General features: G+C 38.8%; 1 protein-coding gene across 2 annotated transcripts in view; it reads right to left on the minus strand.

Annotated features, from left to right (window-relative positions):
* The window catches only part of EDIL3 (EGF like repeats and discoidin domains 3), a gene marked incomplete at both ends in the record, with an annotated part of 427613 nt that overhangs the window by 202790 nt on the left and 200657 nt on the right, over positions 1 to 24166 (minus strand). For both annotated transcript variants that reach the window (XM_082652203.1, XM_082652202.1), the window contains one exon: positions 18843 to 18971. In XM_082652203.1, the coding sequence (XP_082508329.1) occupies positions 18843 to 18971 (129 nt within the window). The remainder of the gene's footprint in view (positions 1 to 18842; positions 18972 to 24166) is intronic.

The following is a 24166-nucleotide window of genomic DNA, read 5'->3' on the forward strand; positions in this document are numbered from 1 at the left end:
TCTACTACCCCAAATATCTCTAGTCATTTTATATCCCCCGAACTAATTTATTATAAAAACCCATAAAATTAACCCCTGTAGTGCCTATAACAAAGGAACAAACAGAACAATAAAAAGATACAATGTACATTTTTATTATATGTTAATGATATCCCCGTTTCCTATACATGTATAGCCAAGTGGAAATATTTTAGCCACAGGCATCTCTAGAGATTCACTTTTTGCCACTTTGCAATACAAATTAATGGGTAGAAACTTCCATTCACAAAATAAGGTAAAAGGCAACTAGCTATCCATTATAAATAAACAGTGCATTTATGAGTTAGCTCATGTTAAATCATTGTATGAAAACTAGGGTGCAGACATTGTTTACAAGTACTGTATTTCTCTGAGGTCTGCATAAATCCCTCTGACTGAGGTTTTATATTGTTTTGATAATCCTAATGGACTACAAATTGTTAGGTAGAAAATGGTGTCTTTGAGGTTAGCTAGAAGCAGAGGAAATGGGTTAACATAAATATAATAAGACATTCATTTGTCTTATAAGTTGAAGCGTACGTACATGAGCTCAGATGTTGTATTTTTTTCTTTCAAAAAATGTAAATACTCTTTAGTCCTTTCTAATCATGACCTCAAAATTCTTGATCATATATCAAGTATTACTAAATGAATATATTTTTTACAGTATAGAATGTATGTAGGAAATATAAATTTTAAAAGAATGAGAAAGGTTGCATTACAATTTTTAAAGCATCTTCCTAATTGTGATGGCTTCATATTACCATTAATATCTCAAAACATGGTATCAACTCTGGGTGAGTTCATCAATAATAATGGTAGACGTAAAATATATATCATGTTGACAATCTCAATTTGGGGGCCAATCTCCTGTTAGCTATGACTAGTTTGACACAAATTATCTCATAATTTTTTGTGCTTAGGTCACAATAGAAGAAACCTTAGCTACCATTTTCTTCTCTTCTTGCATCATTGGTAATTTCTCCAATCTGACATTTCTCTGTAGATTTCTTTTTAGGCCAATTGTGAATTTGGTGAGGGTTAATTTAATTGAAAATAGATAACATAAGCAGCCACATTGTGCTGATAGTGTGCTGCTCTGTAGAACTCCTACCTTCCCACAGAACCTCTGCACTGGTGACCCTCTGACAGATAAACCCAGTGAGGTGCCTCTGTCAATCCACGTGGCAAATAGTAGTATGATTAGTATACGTAATTGTTAACAATAAGAAAACATAAAAGTTACCTTACTTTCTTTGCACCTATCAGGATTGTCTCTTGCACTCTTCTGGGGTATATGCACCTCAGTGTGGAAACAACTACACTGTAGGTAAAGTGTCTAGGAAGATGGATCTGGGGCTGTAACATATGTCCTATTTCTTTTTAATCATAAAACCATGCTCAACTACTTATGACTTGTAGAGAATAACTAATAGTTAAATAGAATTAGACTTTTCTTATTTCAATTCTTTCTAATCTAATGAAGTATTCCAAATTTAAGAAAAAAATTGTTCTTCAGCTAACTTCAGGGCAATTGCCTTTCTAAAAACTGGGTTTGGTATGACTAATCTCGTACTCAAGCCTATGTATCTTGGACAGGTGCTATGATCACAGGGTGACTATAAGAGAACGATCCACCCAAACAAACAAAAAAATGAACACTGGGTTCTTTATTAACCAAAGAGTTTCCTAGTATGTAAGATTTAAAACAAAATAAAAACATCCTTTATCTAATACTAGATATTTATTTCTATCTATCACTGAATCAAATCTTGAAGCAGCTTCCATAGTTTTTCTGGTTACTTTTGGGTAAAAAACTATCCTTAGCTTACTTTCAGTTAATAAACAGTCACTTATATTTTACATACTAAAATAAGTCCACTCTTGTAGCATCTAAAAATCCATAATCATACCCAATTTGGAAATTTCTTCCCCAGCTTAGTTTTACCTTAGGCTGGGAAAAGTGCAGTGGGGAAGGAGCAGGCCCTCCCTTAACATCTGCAGTGTGTCTTACATGTCTAAATATTTAAAAATCATAAATAAGGTTAAAAATTGTAATATATATATTAATTGTGTATGTGTGTGTGTATATATATATATATATATATATATATATATATATATGCCTGCCTGGAGAGGTCCAAAGACAAGAGATTGTGACTGAAGCTGCCTCTACCTGATATGGAGCAAGGGCAAGGTATTGTTTGAGGAATGGACGGCATTTGTAGAATATGGTAGGAAAGGGATGTGTATATATAAAGGATATATATATATTCTCCTACATTTCTAACATGGTGGAAGACTAGGTTTCAATTGAGAATCCCAGATACTTCAGAGTTCCAGAAAACAAAGTGAGGATGCTGGGGGAAAGGACTTTCAACCCACCCTTCTCCATGGATACCCAAGCTCTACCTCCCACCCAGCAAACAGCTACCCAACGGCCTGTCACGGGGCTGAGGCGGGGTATGCACACTAGTGACACAGTCCATTCATGGCGGGGCAGATACAGAGAAGAGGCATGCATAGGCCCTGGAAGTATGTTGGATGCCATTTGACAGAGTATTCTGGGGTCCTGAGTACCTTGAGCATGGTCTAGAAGAGGGGAATCTGTCTCCAGGTGGGCATGCTCCTTATGCCCATTGACTCTTTGCCCCACAGAGAGGGTTGACGCCAGAGGAAGGCCAGAGCAAGGTTGCCAGTGTGAGATACAGAGCAGGGGACCCTCCTGGCAGTGTCCAAGGAGAGAACTGGGAAGGAAGTGAGGGACACACTCTCTCTCATTCCAACCCATCCTCTACTCTCTAGCTGTATTTTGGCCTCTCCAGTTTCAGAATAGATGAGATGGAAGTCTTCCCTGATATTCAGGTTGAAATATGCCATTGGTTACCCTGGATGTGGCAGATGTGTAGTTGTGAGCTCATTCTCTTGTGGGGCAAGTTTGTAGGTTCTTTGAAAATATCTCATCACTAGGAGTTCTTTGCCTCTAGCTTGCCTTCTCGGATGGGTCACTACGCTCTGCCCCCGGTTCCCTGAGGACCACCATGTTGGCGGGTCAGAGAGCTTCCCTGGGCTTTCTACTTAGGCTCCATTCCTTTTAAGACAGCACAGTTGCTTGGTTTGGGGTCATATGTGACCCACAAGAAATCCACACACATCCTTTCCCTGCCATAGTCTACAAGTGCCGTCTATTCCTCAAACAATACCTTGCCTTTGCTCCATATCAGGTAGGGGCAGCTTCAGTCACAGTCTCTTGTCTTTGGACCTCTCCAGGCAGGCATTAAATCACCAGTACGTAAGTGAATATAAGAAGTCATTGCAAAACAAACAACAAAAAAACAAGTATTGTATTGCTTTCTGATCTCCCATGGTTTCTTTTTCCTTTATTAGTGATAATGTACGTAATATATGCCATGTTTTTTAAAAGGAAATATTTGGAGGAAAAAAGGTTGTCTGCTTTTAAAATCTACCAAGGCTCATGAGTTTTGTACTTGAGAAACTTTTAAAAATAAAATGGGAAAAGAAATTAGAACCTCAAAGAGTGATTCTGCTTTCAAATGGCAAAACCAAATCATGTCCAAAGTCCCTGAAAAACAGAAAATGACCAAAAGGTTCATTTTAAATATACTCTCTGAACAATTTGAGAATGGCAGGCCATAAACTACAGCAGAAAGATAGCTGGCAATAAACATTTTTCTTCAATCCAATCACTCTGAATAGGAAAGAAAAAAAATTATGTTCTCAGATAAAACGTCATTTACATTCTTACAAGACCACACTTAAAGAGAAATTGAAATAAGTCATATTGCCTGTGAGTTTAAAATATCAATTAAAAAAACCCCCAGAGACCATTGAGAGGTAAACTACCCCAAGGAAATAAGACAATTTCACATCTGTTTAGTTTTTGATATATAAGACCATCAACACAAAAATATACTAAATACCTTATATGACTTTATAAGTTAAAAAAGTAATCGACAGTAGAGGAACTTATCTAAGCAGACTTAAAAGATTAACCAGTGTATCTAGAGATAACAATCTTCCATCCTGAGTCAATCCATGTATGTCACTTAGGGTAATGTTGATAGTAATGCATTAACATGGACATTATGTTATCTTTTACTGAGAGAACAATGCACGTAGCAAGTCTAACAAAAGAAAAAAAAATTCACAGGTGTAGACTTGCAGATATACAATGAACTTCATCCTAAACGAAGACACAGAAAATGACTCTAGAAAATGCTAGCCATATTGTCACCAAAAAATACCTTATTAATGTCTAAGTGGACTCTATTGCTTGCTCTATTCAAATATGGTCAATCATTTATACACAGCTTCTTAAAAATTTGGAGTAATTGCTCTGCCTCGAAAAAGGCTGACTTGGACCTCTGGAGCTGGCCATGAGGGATTTATCTTTATTGCTATACATGCTGCGCTGTGCTGTGCTGTTCTCATTATATATGCCAAGCCAACATGGAAGCATTTGGAATAGTTATTTATTTTTAATATATACCCTGCTTTTCTACAAAGCAGTTGAAACAGCTTGCAATAAAATCTCTACAAATTAAAATAGCTGAAAATAAAAATAGATGTCCAAAACTGATAAGTAGAGTGGGAGCAATAGGAACTTAGGATAGAATACTTACTGGATTTGAACACTAAGTTTGCCTAAGCCAGCCAAGCAAAACAGCTTTTATAGTTTTCAGTATCTGATGACATGGAGCATCTTTGTACCTCAGGAAAGAAAAACACGTGCTTCCCTGAAGTTATATAAAATATACAAGTAGTGCATTGATAATGTGTCCTCATATTTATTCACTCAACCAATATTTATTATTGTATACCTACTATGAGACAGGCACATTGCTAGATATAAAGGGTAAATTGATATATAAAACATACACGTAACTCTGCCAAGTAAGGGCAAGTAACCCCAACAGGTCTAATGTCTAAAGACAAAACAATTCCAATTATCTCTGCTGTAATTCACCATGGTTTTCTCTAGGTTTCTATCTTAGTATTCAAACAATAAGGAAGGGTTTACTGAGCTCTTCTAGTCACTCATTTATGCATTAATTCATCAACTATATTTTGAGTACCTACTACATGCAAAGCACAATTCTAGGTTGTGATCAGGAATCGAGGATGACTCAGGTGGAAAGTGTCTTTAAGCTACCTAGGGAGATGAGAAATACACAAATCAATACAAAGCAAGGTAGAAAGAAGGAAAAAAAAGTGCCATGCAAGGTGGAGAGTAGGGGGGCTTTCTTGCTTAAGGATGGACTGGGAATCATGGAAGTGCTCCTGGAGGAGCCGGGGCTGGCTTTATAGACAAGTGATGAGGGGAAGGGCTCCCGGCACAGAAAGCACATCAGCAGAGGCAGCACGATGGGCATTTAAGGAATGTGAAGGAAGAATGGCAAGTGCTCACTTGGGTGACACATTTGGTGAATAAAGGGGAACACAGAAATAAAGTAGGGAAATTAGGTCAGGGCTAGATTTTAGGAAGAGAAGAGGTTCAGCTTACGGAGCTGGTACCCCTAACTGTGCCGCTTGCTATGCAAAAGCTGGCAAAGGAAACACACAGCTAGACTCTTGCCCTCAAGGACTTCATGATCTAATATGTGCATGGCCAGGCAAATGCCAGATGCTTGCATTTAATTATTCTCATTTACCTTTCTTCTACCGCATGATGCATAGAGCTCTATATAGAAAGCAACTACATACCTGCCACAGCTCTGGGAAGGGCACGGATTCAAAACCATCTGATCAGAACCAGCTCTCCCTGTGCGTACCTTTTATGTGTGACTAGGGTTCTCAGGACCCATTTCTCCCACAAGTGTAACTCTTGTGCCACGTTCCTCTCTGAGTGAGGCTGGAGTCTGCCTTACAACATTACTCTTGAAGGATTCACTGCCTAGGCTGCAAAAACATAGCTCACAAAGCTCTTGCGTTCAGTCTGAAGAGATGCAGCATTAAAGCATATACAACAGGGAAAACGCAGCATTGGACTGAGCTGGTACAAAGGTAGAGGAAGAAAAGTGACTCCAAGAAAAACAGTGTGCTGACTGTATACCACAAATAATGGCAAAGACTCTCATAGCAAAAGTGGCAAATGGCTCTCTAGATAATCTTGATGGAAAGCATCACTCATCACTCCTTCACCTCTCAGACAAAGGGGTCACCACAGGCAGGGCAACATTAACATAATCACTGTTTCTGGGAGAACCTTAAATGCTGAATCAAAGCTCGTAAAGTAGGCATGGGTGGACCTTCCTCTGTGTATTTGCATTAAAACATGAATATGTGCAGATGCAAAGGATCCCTGAAATAACTTTCCACCTCACCCCACCCTTGCTTCCTCCATATTTACCATTCATTTGGCAATAACCCCCTCACCTTCAGTGTCTCTACCTCACTTTGTTTTCATCTGTCCTCTCTCCTTTGCCTAAAGTTTCAACCCTCCATCTGAGATTTCACTGTCATTCCCACTCCCACCTCTTCCAGATTATTGAGTTAAACAATATTAACCAAGTTTTTAAAATTACCTAACAATTAGTTATCAAATAAATTGACAATCAGTGTATCGACAATCTATTGGCCTTCTCCAAAAGGAGGAAAAAATGGACAGTCCTCAAACTTATTTGGCCATAGGAGTCTTGCTAGATGACATGTTATTTTTCTCCACACTAATTTCACAAGCTACTGAAGGCAAATTCTTAGAGTTTTTTGTTCTTCCACGGAGCCCAGCATCATGGAAGACAGGGTATTAGTAGATGATACATTAATGGGTTAATTGTATAATAGACTAATGGTTTAGTTATTCCCTTATTCAAATATTTACTGAGTACCTACTATGAACTTTTTAGGCATAGAGAGCAGAGCAAAAAGTAAACAAATCAAGCCCTTGCTCTCAGGAAGCTTACTGTTTAGAGAAAAATAAATAAACAAATAATAAATATATAATATTTCAGGTGGTGAGGAGTGCTAAAAAATAAAGAAAAGTAAAAAGGTTGGAGAGTAAAGATAGCAGAGGAAGGTTTTACAAAATGACATTTTATTCAGGGTAGTTGGATAAGGGCACTCTGGAGAATTACCACTTGTGCAAAGGTCTAGTACAGAAAAGAAAGGGAGAGAGTCTTGTGGTTCTCTTGGAAAGAGAGGTCAGGTAAGTGAACACAAATGCAAAAGCCTCAGATTGGAAGCAGGCTTGGATGTTGACGGGCAGCCAGAACGGTGTGACCCCAGCTGAACCAGCACCATGGAGCATGGTTGGGAATAAGGTCAGAAATGGCTGGGAAGAGAATGCATCAGTCTCTTGTGGTCGATACAGGACTTTGGATTTTACTCCAAGTGCAGTGGGAAACCGTGGAGGGTTTTATACATAGAAGTGACCTAACATGAGCTGTGATCTAAGAGGACCACTCTGGTTGTTGTTTTGAAAATAGCCTAGGGACAAGTGTAGAGACAGCACAATCAGTAAGAGTTTGTCCTGGTGGATAATGGTGCCTCAGGGAAGAAGTGAAGGTAGTAGGGGGTGATCGGAACGTTATATAGTCTTTAAGTAATCACAGAGCATATAGAAGACATTGAGTATAGATAACTCTTCTAAGGCGCTTTAATGAAAAGCAGACAAATGGAACCAAAGTACTAATGTGTTTTGCTCTCTCTCTCATTCTCTTTCTCTCTCTCCCCCCGCACACCTCCCCTTCTCTCCCACCCTCCCTCTCACTCTTCCTCTCCCTCTATTTCTCTGTCTATCTCTATCACTGTGTCTATGCCTAGTTCTCTCTTTTCTCCTTCCTCTCTCCCTAGCTATTGAGAAGGTGTATACTCTCAATGACAAGATTTCACTTTTTTAAATTGAGGCATCTAGGCTTCCTATTCTCTCTATTGCAAAATTCGCTCAGATAAAATCAGTGTTTATTTTAGTACCAATTTCTTCTATAATGACTAAAGAAAAAGTATTTTGGAAACTAGTCAGAAATAATAATGAAAGTTTATAAATGTACTTCTAAATTGTCCGTAACACTTTCACATATATTAAATTGTCTGGGCATCATTAACTTGGACCTAAGAGAAGGCAAAGGGCCCAGTTATTTCTATTTTACAAAGAAGGAAACCAAGGCTTAGCATAATCATTAGTTCAAATTGATATGACTTGTTAATAACATAGAAAGAATTCAAGTTTGACTCTCTTCTACATTTAACTTCTTAACCCCCTTAACAATCATGCCTTTACTATTCAAATTAACTATACTCATTTTATTTAGCAAGAGTCAAAAGCAATTCCTTTACTGACCACCGAAAGAGTCTTTTTCATGTGGCTGGGAGGAAGAATACTCATTTAGAAATGTTTTAGTTTAAGATGTATCTTATAAATTGATTAAAACTTCCTGAATATCTAAGAATAATTTACTTCCAAGGAATATATTGCCTAAAATTTCTCTAAACTTATAGGCTGCAGTGTGATTGTAAAATCAATTAGGAATCGTGAGAGCAAAACTGATCAAGTTATATTCTAAAGGCTGATGTTAAATACCCACTCAATGCAATTGTGATTTCCGGATTTCCGATTAAAATGTAAACGTTGTCCTCTTTTTCAAAATCATTATTGTATTTTAGTATGTAATTGTATTTGTCTTGATTTACATATCACTTCCATTATAATGTTTTCTTTAAAATACACTGTACTATATTATTATGACTCAGCTAATGTGAAAGATAAAGTGACACAATGTATCTGGCCATCATCAAAAAGTCTAGAAACAATAAATGCTGGAGAGGGTGTGGAGAAAAGGGAACACTCTAGCACTGCTGGTGGGAATGTGAATTGGTACAGCTACTATGGAGAATGGTATGGAGGTTCCTTAAAAAACTACAAATAGAACTACCATAAGACCCAGGAATCCCACTACTGGGCATATACCCTGAGAAAATCATAATTCACAAAGAGTCATGTACCAAAATGTTCATTGCAGCTCTATTTACAATAGCCAGGACATGGAAACAACCTAAGTGCCCATCTTCGGATGAATGGATAAAGAAGATGTGGCACATATATACAATGGAATATTACTCAGACATAAAAAGAAACGAAATTGAGTTATTTGTAGTGAGGTGGATGGACCTAGAGTCTGTCATACAGAGTGAAATCAGAAAGAGAAAGACAAATACCATATGCTAACACATATATATGGAATTTAAGAACAAAAATGTCATGAAGAACCTTGGGGTAAGACGGGAATAAAGACACAGACGTACTAGAGAATGGACTTGAGGATATGGAGAGGGGGAAGGGTAAGCTGTGACAAAGTGAGAGAGTGGCATGGACATATATACACTACCAAACGTAAAACAGATAGCTAATGGGAAGCAGCCGCATAGCACAGCGAGATTAGCTCGGTGCTTTGTGACCACCTAGAGGGGTGGGATAGGGAGGGTGAGAGGGAGGGAGACGCAAGAGGGAAGAGATATGGGAACATATGTATATGTATAACTGATTCACTGTGTTATAGAGCAGAAACTAACACACCATTGTAAAGCAATTATACGCCAATAAAGGTGTAAAAAAAATAAAAGTATCTAAATATAACCAATTTTGTGTCATTTAAAAACATCAAATTTTGAAAATTCAATATCTTAAATAACATCATACATATTTAAAGCATCGATTATATATGTATATATGTATTATGTGTATATATACCTTTTTTCTTTAAAATTCTAGATTTTAACCTAATGATGCTGTTAAAGGCTAAAAACAAATGTCAGTAACAAGGCATAATGAAAGCTATAATAATATATTATACTGCCCAAGTTCATGACAAGAAATTAAGTAAAAATAAATAATTATAATGCTATTGAAATTAATTAGAAAAAAACAAGTATTTACGACCCTAGTGTAATCCACTTGAAACGACTTTCCAAATCTGAACATTGTTCAGCTCCCCTCAAGTCCTCATTACCACCTCAGTCCAAGCCACCATCTTCTTGCCCCCAGCAGAGCCCATTCTTCACCAGTGGTCAGAGTCATTCTCCAAACAAATGAATTAATATACTCCCTTGCTCTCCGCCCTCCAAAGGTGCTCTTCCAATTTCAATAAGATTAAAAAGTCCTCTCTATGGCTTACAAGGCCCTACCTGATCCAGCCCTTGACCAGGCCTCCTTTCTGCCTCCCTTCTCATCATTCATTGTGCCCCAAGCACACACCCCTCTTGGGACCCCAGCACTCGCTACTCCTTCTGGTTTACCTGGATGAAACCTGACATCATTCACATCTCTACTCAGGTGTCAATTCCTGGGAGAAAACTTTGGCCATGCTCTAAAATATCACTCAAAAACCTCTGCTCCTTAGTCCTTATCCTTATAATATGTATTATTATTGTTGATATTACATGTTACTACTACATTATTATGCATTATACATAATATATATTGCTACATTTTAATTAAATTTTTATTAAAATAATTGTAGAGTCAAATGCATTTGTAAAAAATCAGACAAAGAAATATATACCGAGTTCTTCACAATGGTTAACATTTTGCAAAGCTGTAGTATAAAAGCACAACTAAAATACTGCTATTACTATATCAACCTTATTCAGATTTCTCCAGTTTTACTTATACTCATTTGTGTATATGTAAGTAATTCTGTACAATTTTATCACGTAAGTAGGTGTGTGTATCCATCATGCTAGTCCATATACCAAATAGTTCCAATACCACAAGGATACCTCGTGTTGTCCTTTTAAGGACTCACCTCCCTCTGTTCCCTCCTTAACACTTGGAAATCTGTCCTCCCTTTCTAAAATTCTGTCTTTTCCAAAATGTTTTACTTGGAATCATCCAGTAGGTATCCTCCTGGGATTGGCTTTTCTTTCTTTTTTTTTTTTTTTTTCCACTTAGCTTCATTTCCTGGAGATTTATCTAAGTTGTATTTATCAACAGTTTCTTCATTTTCATTGCTGAGTACTAAGTATTCCATGGAATGTATGTACCAATGTTTGTTTAACCATTCACCTGTTGAAGGACATCTGGGCCAATCTGAGACTTTGTTTATTACCAATAAAGCTGCTATGAACATACAGACATTTGTGTGAATTTAAGCTTTCATCTCTCTTGGATAAATGCCCAAGAGTATAACTGCTGAGCAATATGGTAAATGAATATGTCCTATTTTTTAAATTATTTTTTTCTCCATTAGAATGGAAGTCCTATGACACCAGGGACTTGGTTATTTTGGTCTCTTTCCCTTGTTCCTGGCACAGAGCACCTAAAACCCTTGTAGTTTCCTGGGTGATAGGAGTGTCTTTTGTTTTAATGAGGCAGCTGTGGGTGGTCTCTTGGGTGAGGGATGGTCACCAGAAAGATCAAACCACGATTAGAAGCTTGAAATTTTCAGCCCCGCCCCCCCATTTTCTAGAGAAGGGAGAAGGGCTAAAAATGGAATTAATGATTGATCATGCTTACATGAGGAAGCCTCCATAAAAATCTCAATAGTATGGGATTCAGAGAGCTTCCAGGTTGGGGAACATATCCATACTGGGAAGGTGACACACCCCAATTCCACAGAGAGAACCTCCTGTGCTCGGGACCCTCACAGACCTCACCCTGTGTATCTCTTCATCTAGGCTTTCACCCGCATTCTTTATCACATCCTTTAATAAACTGGGAAATGTAAGCAAGAGTTTCCCTGAGTTTTGTGAGCTGCTCTACCAAATTAAGAGACCTTGAGGAGGGAATGTCCTATTTGTAGCCAACTCTGACAGAAGTCGTTGGTAACCTGGGGACCATCCAGAGTGGGCTGGGGGCAGTCTTGTGGTACTGAGCCCTCAACCTGTGGGATCTGACACTATCTTCAGGTATACAAGGACAATAACAGCCACCACCACCACAGATAGAGAGAAAAAATGGATGGCTGCAAGAGGCAGCGGGTGAGGGAGTGGGTGAAGGGGGTCAAAAGATACAAACTTCTAGTTACAAGACAAATAAGTGCTGGAGATGTACTGTACAGCATGGTGACTATAATTTTAAATACTGTATTGCATATTTGAAAGTTGCTAAAAGAGTAGATTTTAAAAGTTCTCATCACAAGAAAAAAAATGTATGTTGCACACCTGATATGAATATAATGTTACGTGTCAATTGTATCTCAATTTAAAAAAAAGAAGGCGCAGTTAGGTCAGGAAGTTGAGCAGTTGTGTCCGTAAAGGGATGTGTGAGGCTCTGGGAAAAGCCCTGTGACTCTCCAACCCCAGGGAACACAGTAGGACCCAATGTCCTTAAAACGGCTTAACTTGGCCTGATGGTTCCTTAGACCATGTGCAGTTTCAGATGCCTGAGTGGCCACCAGCAGAGGAAAGTGCAGCCAGCCCCTGAGCAATATTTTCAAGGTGGAACCGTCAGCAGAGCCAGGGAGCTCATACTCGTTCCTAAGCATGTGGCAGCCTGGCAAAGCAGTAAGTAAGCTCTCAAAAATTACCTGTCAAATGCATAAATAAATAAACTCCTGGCCTGAGTGAGGAAGACTTCAGGAGAGAATGAGGCCCCACAGGCGTAAATGGCACTGGAAAATGGTAGCTAAGAGCAACAGGAATTAGGAAATCAAAGTTAAATATTGCCACAAACTGAGAGGCCTTGGAAGTTTGGATTACATGCAACAAATTTCTTTTCTTAAACTGTATTTGTGGTACCGTCTCTATTCCTGGAGAGATCCTTTATGAAATCATGAGTGAATCAGTTCTAGAAGGTCAAGCCTATTAGTATAAATACACCACCTTCATGAGTCTAACCTTTCTGGCAGATTTTAACATATTTTTGTTCAGAACTTATGGTTTCCTGACAATCAGATTTCTTTTAATAAGTAACAGGAAAAAAGAAGAATGTTTAACTGTCATTTAAAGTAGCAATTTTCAAATATTTTGAGTTTGACGATATCTGAATATTTCACTGCAAAAAATCACAGACTGTGTCTATATTTGAATAGTGTTTCTGTGTAAATATCTAGTACATAGCTCTGCCAGGACAGTGCTCTTTGCGAGACTCCTGAAAAGAGTGAAAACAAGAAAATGAAAATGCCTTGGAACGCTGACTATTGCAGATAGATTAAGGGATAACATATTTTAAGAACAGTAAGCTAATATCTTCCTCTGGCCTTATTCTTTCAATCAGTTGAGGGTTCTTGCTGTAAGATGATTTCCGTTATATTAAGTAAAGCTTGAATGACAAAATTCAATAAGGTTGCCTGATTATACACTTAGTGTGGAGTTATATTTGTGTATCCTAAGCTTCATTTCTCTGTATTTCTCTGCTTGGTGTCTTTAAGACATAGTAATTCCCGGCAGTATAGTTCTAGAACACTGATTCCCAGCCTTAGCTGCACATTAGAATCATCTGGGGAGGTTTTAAAACTCCTAATGCCTAGACCATACCCCAGACCAATTAAATCAGAATCTCTGGGGTGGAAGCCAGGCATTAGTAGTTTTCATAAGTCTCCAGGTGATTCTAATGTGCAACCAAAGTGAGAACCAGTGTTCTAGAATTGTTTGTGTCAGTTTTACCAGGGTAATTGTTAATAGGCAGACCTGGGTCCAAAATTACTTCTATTGAATTAGAGTCTCTACAGATGAGCAAGATGAATCTGAATATTTATCTATACTCCCAGATGATTCATATACACACCAAGTTCGACAACCTTTGGCTTATAGAGTTAAGGGGTCTAACATTGACCTGCAAAGTCCTCAGGGAACAGAAAACTCTGAATTCTCTATCTATAGTCAGAAACCTTTTGAGGTTGGAGGCAAGTCTATTTTGGAAGTCTCCTTAGAGGTCTTCATTTAGCCACTGTGGTTAAAGAGCTTGCAGGTGTCAGTAATAACTCCAGGTTGTTTCAACACAGTTTTGAAGTGAATACTTTATTAGGACAAATTTATCCTCTAGTGGGAAAGCTAAAATAAAGAGGCCATCAAGCTAACATTAGAAAGAGTAATTTAACAAAATAATAATTACCTCTTAGAATTAAGGATGTAAGAGAGGAATTCTTATAGAAAAGCATAAAGTTCCAAATTAGGCTTTCCCCCCCCGGCCCTACAACTCGTATTTTTCAAAAAAATTACAATTAAAAATTTTTTTAAGAGAAGGGAAAAATTAAAGACCAATAGGAATCTGCATTATATTTTAAAATATTCATCCATTAGGAATTTGTTACACTTTAAGATATGTAAAGTATGTTCTAAAATGTCTCATCTTACTCTAACAAATATCCTATTTAGGGAAACAGGGCAAAGGATTATTAATTCTACTTTTTATAGACATATTATTTCCAGCACATAATACACTGTGAAGTTCTCAGTGTTTATTGAATTGAATTGAATCGTTGGATGAGAAAGCTGAATCAAAGAACCATTAAATACTAACCAAGTCTTCATCAATTGATCAAGATAGAACTGCATCAAAAATCCAAGTCTAATCCAGAATTCTTTTCCTAAAAGCAAGTTTACTCCTGTATAATTTGGAAATTAAAGGTCATTCTTTTAGCCAGTAGTCCTCAAGCTTGGTGCACCTAAGGACCATATGGATGCTTTTAACTATATCCAGGGTACCAATCAAAGACTGTGATTCAATAGGGCTGAGGTGGAACCAGATTCTAACAAGCATCATCTATCAGAAAACACATGTAACTGCAAAACATATAATTAATCCAATGAACAGTGATTGTCAAAACAGCAAATACCATTGGCTAACTCTGAGAAAAGTGAAATATGTAATTTAAAAAAGTAAAATGACTCATGTCCCCAATAGATATTTGTTGAATGTATGAATCCATTAGTCAATAGTATCAAATTAACACCAAACTGGTTTACAACATTTAGCATAATATACAAAGAGGAAAATTTTAGATTCTGTGATTTTTCTGGCCAACCTTCTCAGTTTGAACTTTTTGGCCAACCCAATAAAAGGAATTGAAGGTTGCAGAGCTGTGCACAGGTACGGAGAATGCACAGAATGCCTTCAGTAAGATGGGCACAGAATTCTGAGAATGAAGAAACAGTCCTTCCCTAAGGCATTAGATTTGTAACTAGGCAACAAATAAAATATGATTACTTCTAGCCAGCCCAAAATGCGGCTCCCACCAGAAAAGAGCTTGCTTAAAAATGCCTTTCAAAAGTCTAACCTCTAGACAATTTTGGTGTTCAACTCATCTTATAATTTACATCTTATAATTAACACACACACGTATGTGTATATATACATATATGTAGATATACATATATACACATAATTACATATCTATGTATATGATACACATTAATGTATGGCATTTTAAGAACATGTATAATTTGATAATTCTATATAAAAACCAATACTAATCATTATTAGTTATAAAGTTACAACCTCATGCTATTTTCATTACCAAACAAGCATTTGTAATGGCTAAAATCCAAAATACTGGCAATAACCAATGCTTGTGAGAATAGGAAACTCTCATTCTTTGCTGACAAGTATGCAAAATGGTACAGCCACTGTGGAAGGCAGTTTGGCAGTTTCTGACAAAACTAAATGTACTGTTACCATAAGAATTACACTCTTAGGTATTTACTCAAATGGGTTGAAAACTTATGTCCACACAAAAACCTACACATGAATGTTTATGGCAGCTTTATTCATAATTGCCAAAAATAGAAGCAACTAAGATGTTCTTTAACAGGTGAACGAATGAACACACTGAAGTACATCCATAAAGTGGAATATTATTCAGTGGTTAAAAGCAAAAAGAGCTATCAAGTCACAAAAAGACGTGGAGGAAACTTAAATACATACTGCTAAGTGAAACAGGTTACTCTGAAAAGTCTACATAGTATATGATTCCAGCTACATACTGTAGGATTCCAACTGTATGACATTCTGGAAAAGGCAAAACCACAGAGACAGTGAAAAAAAAAAAAATCAGTGGTTGCCAGGGGTTGGGCGTAGGGAGGGAGGGATGAATAGGCAGAGCACAGATTTTTAGGTTAGTGAAACTATTTTGTATGAGGCTTTGGTGGACACATGCTATTATGCATTTTTCAAAATCCATAGAACCGTACGGTACAAATAGTAAACCCTAATATAAACTATGTACTTTACTTAATAATAATATAGTAGTATCAGTTCATCAACTATCACAAATATACCCAATTAATGCAAGAAGTTAATAAGAGAGGAGACTAAGGGAGGGGGATATACGGGAACTTTCTGTACTCTCTGCTCAATTTTTCTGTAAACCTAAAACTGTTTGCAAAACCAAAACCTAATTTTAAAAAAAAATGTAGGTAATATTAATGCTAGCACTGGAAACATTTTTTCTAATTTGTAACATACTGACAAAATAGTTGTTAAACTAAACCTATTAACTATGTATTTGTCACTCCTATATCATGAAACTTAAAATTCTTTAACTATTTAGCATATTCCAAAAGATATTTAATTCACATTCTGTCATATAGAACTAAATTAGTAAGCCCTGCTATAACTGGATGTCTGAAGAATTTTTTTCAATTCTTTTCCCAAATGAAATGTTCATATTATATTGGTCCATCTCTGATTTTCACTATAGTTTTTATTACCAAAAAGATAATAAATATTTTGCCTACAATGCATTGTTATGTAACTGAATGCAGAAGTTGCTACCTTAACCTATGAGATGACTAGTTATAGCTACTGAAAGCCTTGTGCTGTTTTTCTCAAACTTCGATATGTGTGGGAGTCAACTGGAGATCATTTTTAAAAACAGATTCTGATTTAATTGGTTTGAGGTGGCACCTGGTAATCTGCATTTCCAACAAGCTTCCAGGAAATGCTGATGCAGGACTACACTTTGAATAGCAAGGTTCTAGAGTATATCTAGGCTATAAGATAATTACCGCTGTGAAACGCAAACCCAAATCCCTAGCAGTTCTTGCAAGGGACTAAACAGCTGCTTTTTTTGGTTCTCCCACCTGGAAAAGCTCTCAGGGCTTCCAGCACTTCTAAATTTTCTTTCCCAATATATAATCCTTTTCAATTTTATCTGTAAAGAGGAAGACCTGATAACCTTTGTACAGTAAGCAAGCTACCCATTTAGTCATAATACTCTCCTAGCTCGTATGAGCCAGAGATCATTTATTTCTAGTTCAATTCCTCTATTTATATGTCTTCAAGCACAGAAAGGTCAAGTGACTGGCTCAGGGTCACTTATCCAATAACTTAGAGGTCAGGTCTCAAATCCAGGTCTCTGATTCCAAATCCAATCCCTTTCCCTTATTCTCTGCTGCTTCTAATAGTGATGCACTTCAGAGAAGAGGGACCAGTTTGTTTAGACCACAAAATCCCAGTTCTAAATTGAATCCCTCAGCCTCCAGCTTCCCATAAACCTTAAACATAGGTTTAAGGTCTTAATAGAACCTGAGTCTTGAAGGAGGAATAGGATATTGATCAGAGGGAGGGGAAGAGGGGAATGGCGAATGTCCTAGCGTGAGTAGTGAATATATAAGCCACGAATACTAGAGTGATGATTAAGACCATGATGTTAAGAATGAGTAAGGCAAAATTGGATATGTCAGACAGAGCCAGATTTCCAATCATCAGCAAAAAATGCAGAGTGCATCCTGGCTCTGAGACTTTGAGAATATTGCGTACTTTTCTGGAGACCTTCAATGGTCAGGAATTTGTGGAATTTCTGTAGAAGCCTGTTATAATACACATAATACAGTCTACTGTAATACCTACACTGCTTGTAACTGTCTCTAAGGGCTCAGATCACCAACAAGGGACTGAGAAGCTCCTGATTTTTGTCAGGCTGAGTCCAAAGTCCCCACAGCTGATTCTTCCTTATTGTAGCATCACTGCTCAGCCTTCACACATGAATATCTCAAAACATCTCTGGAAAGACAGAGATGGGAGCCCAGAATCTTGGCTGCCTTGACACTTACCTAATCACCTGAAGAGAATATTACTAACTTATTGGCAAAGCTTTGTGACATAGTGTCAGAGCAGCATCCGGAGGAAGACAGTCTGGCAACCCCACTTGAGCCCCCCCAATCAAGGGCTGCTTGCATAGAGCACACACACTTACGGAGGAATCCCCTCTTGAAATGAGAATAGAATTTTCATAATGGGATGTTGTCCAGTGTTTAGTGGCAAGGACTGTAGCCAAGGTCATATCATCCTAACTTTTTTTTTTTCCTGTGCTGCAGGGCTCTAGGGTGGAGAGTGTAAGAGTATACAAAGGCAGACTTTTACTGTTAGAAATCCTTAGAAGGACAGTAATGTTGAGCCATACTTCTAAGAAAAAATCATCACAAGTGGACATATTTTGTTTAACTTCAGGTTAAATAAGAACAAGCGTAAAAGAGAGATATGCAGATAGCACACTTGTAAAGATTTTCACACTAAAATTGCTGACATGTGAGAAGGAGGAAGCTGGCTTATAGATAGGGCAGAGTGGGCAGTTTTCTTTTCTGGGTATCATCTCTGAACTGAATCAACAGAATAATGTCTAGGAAGCTTGAAGAATGCAGCGTTAGGACAAATGTGAAAGAAAGAGACACATATCAGTTCAATATAAAAGCAGCATTTTGCAAGTATGGCTGAACAACGATGAAAAGGGCCAACACGCCTGGGAGGATAGAAACAGTCTAGGAGTCAGTGGGGAATGTGGTGTATTCAGTGGGAGAGAAGTAGCATTAGCCAATGGCCAGGGTTCTTTGCTGCTCAAAGATTCTATCATTCTATTACAAACAAGAATAATGACTTGTATATTTTGCAATCAGTGATAGTAAAAGCACAATGACTGTGGATGACTTACTGTGCTGACAGTGAATCCCATTAAATCCTCGGGGACATTTACAGACATAGCCTATGAATGTATCCCCTCGGTATGCTTCACTTATTTCACAGGTTCCTCCATTATGGCACGGATTAGGAGTGCAGGGACCTGAAAGATAGAAAAAGAATATTGCTGCATGATGCATATGCTTTAAAGTAGACATTGGGTCAACATTTTGCAATTAATAATTTTATAGAGGAAAGTGTTCTGGATATTAGTGCCATAGGAAATGTAGTAGTTGGGGGAGTTCTAGAGATCAATGGCATGGGTTTGAATCCTGGTTTCATCACTTTCTAGCCATGTGGTCTTGGACGATTTATTTAACCTCTCCGTACCTCAGTCTCATCTTCTGTTGAATGCAATACTAATACAATCTACCACAAAGGGGGATGATAGAGATGAAAACAATTCATACAGGGCTTCCCTGGTGGCGCAGTGGTTGAGTGTCCGCCTGCCGATGCAGGGGACACGGGTTCGAGCCCTGCTCTGGGAAGATCCCACATGCCGCGGAGCAACTGGGCCCGTGAGCCACAACGACTGAGCCTGCGTGTCTGGAGCCCGTGCTCCACAAGAGAGGCCGAGATAGTGAGAGGCCCGCGCACCGCCATGAAGAGTGGCCCCCGCTCACCGCAACTAGAGAAAGCCTTCACACAGAAACGAAGACCCAGCACAGCCAAAAATAAATAAATAAGGGGGACGAGGGGAAGATGGCGGAAGACTAAGACGCGGAGATCACCTTCCTCCCCACAGATACACCAGAAATACATCTACATGTGGAACAACTCCTACAGAACAACTACTGAACGCTGGCAGAAGACCTCAGACCTTCCAAAAGGCAAGAAACTCCCCCACGTACCTGGGTAGGGCAAAAGAAAAAAAGAAAAAAACAGAGACAAAAGAATAGGGACGGGACCTGCACCAGTGGGAGGGAGCTGTGAAGGAGGAAATGTTTCCACACACTAGGAAGCCCCTTGGCGGGTGGAGACTGCGGGAGGGGGGGAACTTCGCATCCGCGGAGGAGAGCGCAGCAACAGGGGTGCGAAGGGCAAAGCGGAAAGATTCCCGCACAGAGGAACGGTGCCGACTGGCACTCACCAGCCCGAGAGGCTTGTCTGCTCCCCCGCCGGGGCGGGCGGGGCTGGGAGCTGAGGCTCGGGCTTTGGTCGCAGCACAGGGAGAGGACTGGGGTTGGCAGCGTGAACACAGCCTGAAGGGGATAGAGCACCACGGCTAGCCGAGAGGGAGTCCGGGAAAAGTCTGGACCTGCCGAAGAGGCAAGAGACTTTTTCTTCCCTCTTTGTTTCCTGGTGCGCGAGGAGAGGGGATTAAGAGCTCTGCTTAAAGGAGCTCCAGAGGCGGGCGCGAGTCGCCGCTAAAAGCGCGGACCGCAGAGACGGGCAGGAGACGCTAAGGCTGCTGCTGCCGCTGCCAAGAAGCCTGTGTGCGAGCACAGGTCACTATCCATACCTCCTTTCTGGGGAGCCTGTGCAGCCCGCCACTGCCGGGTTCCCGGGACCCAGGGACAACTTACCCGGGAGAACGCACGGCGTGCCTCAGGCTGGTGCAACGTCAGGCCAGCCTCTGCCGCCGCAGGCCCGCCCCTCACTCCGTGCCCCTCCCCCCTCCCAGGCCTGAGTAATCCAGAGTCCCTGAATCAGCTGCTCCTTTAACCCCGTCCTGTCTGAGCAAAACACAGACGCCCTCCAGCGACCTACACGCAGAGGCGGGGCCAAATCCAAAGCTGAGCACCTGGGAGCTGTGCGAACAAAGAAGAGAAAGGGAAATCTCTCCCAGCAGCCTCAGAAGCAGCGGATTAAAGCTCCACAATCAACTTGATGTACCCTGCATCTGTGGAATACATGAATAGACAATGAATCATCCCAAATTAAGGAAGTCGACTTTGGGAGCAAGATTTACGATTTTTTCCCCTTTTCCTCTTTTTGTGAGTCTGTATGTGTATGCTTCTGTGTGAGATTTTGTCTGTATAGCTTTGCTTCCACCATTTGTCCTAGGGTTCTATCCGTCCTTTTTTTTTTAAATTTTTATTCTTTCTTAATAATATTAATTTTAATAACTATTTTATTTTACTTTATCTTCTTTCTTTCTTTCTTTTTCCTTCCTTCCTTCCTTTAGACAATGAATCATCCCAAATTGAGGAGGTGGACTTTGAGAGCAAGATTTATGATTTTTTCCCCTTTTCCTCTTTTTATAAGTGTGTATGTGTATGCTTCTGTGTGAGATTTTGTCTGTATAGCTTTGCTTCCACCATTTGTCCTAAGGTTCTATCCGTCCATTTTTTTAAATTTCTTTTCTTAATAATTATTTTTTATTTTAATAACTTTATTATATTTTACTCTTTTATTTTACTTTATCTTCCTTCTTTCTTTCTTTTTTCCTTCCTTCCCTCCTTTCTTCCTTCCTTCCTTCCTCCCACTGTCCCTCCCTCCCTCCCTCCTTCCTTTCTTTCCCTCTTTCCTTCTTTTCTTCTTTTTTTCTTCCTTCCTTCCTTCCTTTCTTTCTTTCTTCCTACTTCTACTAATTCTTTCTCTCTACTTTTTCTCCCTTTTATTCTGAGCCGTGTGGAGGAAAGGCTCTTGGGGCTGCAGCCAGGAGTCAGTGCTGTGCCTCTGAGGTGGGAGAGCCAACTTAAGGACACTGGTCAACAAAAGACCTCCCAGCTCCACATAATATCAAACGGCGAAAATCTCCCAGAGATCTCCATCTCAACACCAGCACCCAACTTCACTCAACGACCAGCAAGCTACAGTGCTGGACACCCTATGCCAAACAACTAGCAAAACAGGAACACAACCCCACCCATTAGCAGAGAGCCTGCCTAAAATCATAATAAGTCCACAGACACCCCAAAACACACCACCAGACGTGGACCTGCCCACCAAAAAGACAAGATGCAGCCTCATCCACCAGAACACAGGCACTAGTCCCCTCCACCAGGAAGCCTACACAACCCACTGAACCAACATTAGCCACTGGGGACAGACACCAAAAACAATGGGAACTATGAACCTGCAGCCTGCAAAAAGGAGACCCCAAACACTGTAAGATAAGCAAAATGAGAAGACAGAAAAACACACAGCAGATGAAGGAGCAAGATGAAAACCCACCAGACCTAACAAATGAAGAGGAAATAGGGAGTCTACCTGAAAAATAATTCAGAATAATGATAGTAAAGATGATCCAAAATCTTGGAAAGAGAAGAGAGAAAATGCAAGAAACATTTAACAAGGACCTAGAAGAACTAAAGATGAAACAAACCACGATGAACAACACAATAAATGAAACGAAAAATACTCTAGGGGGATCAATAGCAGAATAACTAAGGCAGAAGAATGCATAAGTGACCTGGAAGATAAAATAGTGGAAATAACTACTGCAGAGCAGAATAAAGAAAAAAGAATGAAAAGAACTGAGGACAGTCTCAGAGACCTCTGGGACAACATTAAATGCACCAACATTCGAAGTATAGGGTTTCCAGAAGAAGAAGAGAAAAAGAAAGGGACTGAGAAAATATTTGAAGAGATTATAGTTGAAAACTTCCCTAATATGGGAAAGGAAATAGTTAATCAAGTCCAGGAAGCACAGAGAGTCCCATACAGGATAAATCCAAGGAGAAATACACCAAGACTCATATTAATCAAACTGTCAAAAATTAAATACAAAAAAACACATTAAAAGCAGCAAGGGAAAAACAACAAATAACACACAAGGGAATCCCCATAAGGTTAACAGCTGATCTTTCAGCAGAAACTCTGCAAGCCAGAAGGGAGTGGTAGGACATGTTTAAAGTGATGAAGGAGAAAAACCTGCAACCAAGATTACTCTAGCCAGCAAGGATCTCATTCAAATTTGATGGAGAAATTAAAACCTTTACAGACAAGCAAAAGTTGAGAGAGTTCAGCACCACCAAAGCAGCTTTACAACAATGGCTAAAGGAACTTGTCTAGGCAGGAAACACAAGAGAAGGAAAAGACCTACAAAAACAAACCCAAAACAATTAAGAAAATGGTAATAGGAACATACATATCGATAATTACCTTAAATGTAAAGGGATTAAATGCTCCCACCAAAAGACACAGATTGGCTGAATGGATACAAAAACAAGACCCATATATATGCTGTCTACAAGAGACCCACTTCAGACCTAGAGACACATACAGACTGAAAGTAAGGGGATGGAAAAAGAAATTCCATACAAACGGAAACCAAAAGAAAGCTGGAGTAGCAATTCTCATATCAGACAAAAAAGACTTTAAAATAAAGACTATTACAAGAGACAAAGAAGGACACTACATAATGATCAAGGGATCGATCCAAGAAGAAGATATAACAATTGTAAATATTTATGCACCCAACATAGGAGCACCTCAATACATAAGGCAAATACAAACAGCCATAAAAGGGGAAATCGACAGTAACACATTCATAGTAGGGGACTTCAACACCCCACTTTCACCAATGGACAGATCATCCAAAATGAAAATAAATAAGGAAACACAAGCTTTAAATGATACATTAAACAAGATTGACTTATTAATTGATATTTATAGGACATTCCATCCAAAAACAACAGAATACACATTTTTCTCAAGTGCTCATGGAACATTCTCCAGGATACATCATATCTTGGGTCACAAATCAACTCTTACTAAATTTAAGAAAATTGAAATTGTATCAAGTATCTTTTCTGACCACAGCGCTATGAGACTAGATATCAATTACAGTAAAATATCTGTAAAAAATAAAAACACACGGAGGCTAAACAATACACTACTTAATAACAAAGTGATCACTGAAGAAATCAAAGAGGAAATAAAAAAATACCTAGAAACAAATGACAATGGAGACACGACGACCCAAAACCTATGGGATGCATCAAAAGCAGTTCTAAGAGGGAAGTTTATAGCAATACAAGCCCACCTTAAGAAACAGGAAACATCTCAAATAAACAACCTAACCTTGCACCTCAAGCAATTAGAGAAAGAAGAACAAAAAAAACTCAAAGTTAGCAGAAGGAAAGAAATCATAAAAATCAGATCAGAAATAAATGAAAAAGAAATGAAGCCAACGATAGCAAAGATCAATAAAACTAAAAGCTGGTTCTTTGAGAAGATAAACAAAATAGATAAACCATTAGCCAGACTCATCAAAAAAAAGAGGGAGAAAACTCAAATCAATAGAATTAGAAAAAAAGGAGAAGTAACAACTGACACTGTAGAAATACAAAAGATCATAAGAGATTACTATGAGCAACTCTATGCCAATAAAATGGACAACCTAAAAGA

This window comes from Grampus griseus (assembly GCF_964374135.1).
Source record: "Grampus griseus genome assembly, chromosome: 3".
NCBI lineage: Eukaryota > Metazoa > Chordata > Mammalia > Artiodactyla > Delphinidae > Grampus > Grampus griseus.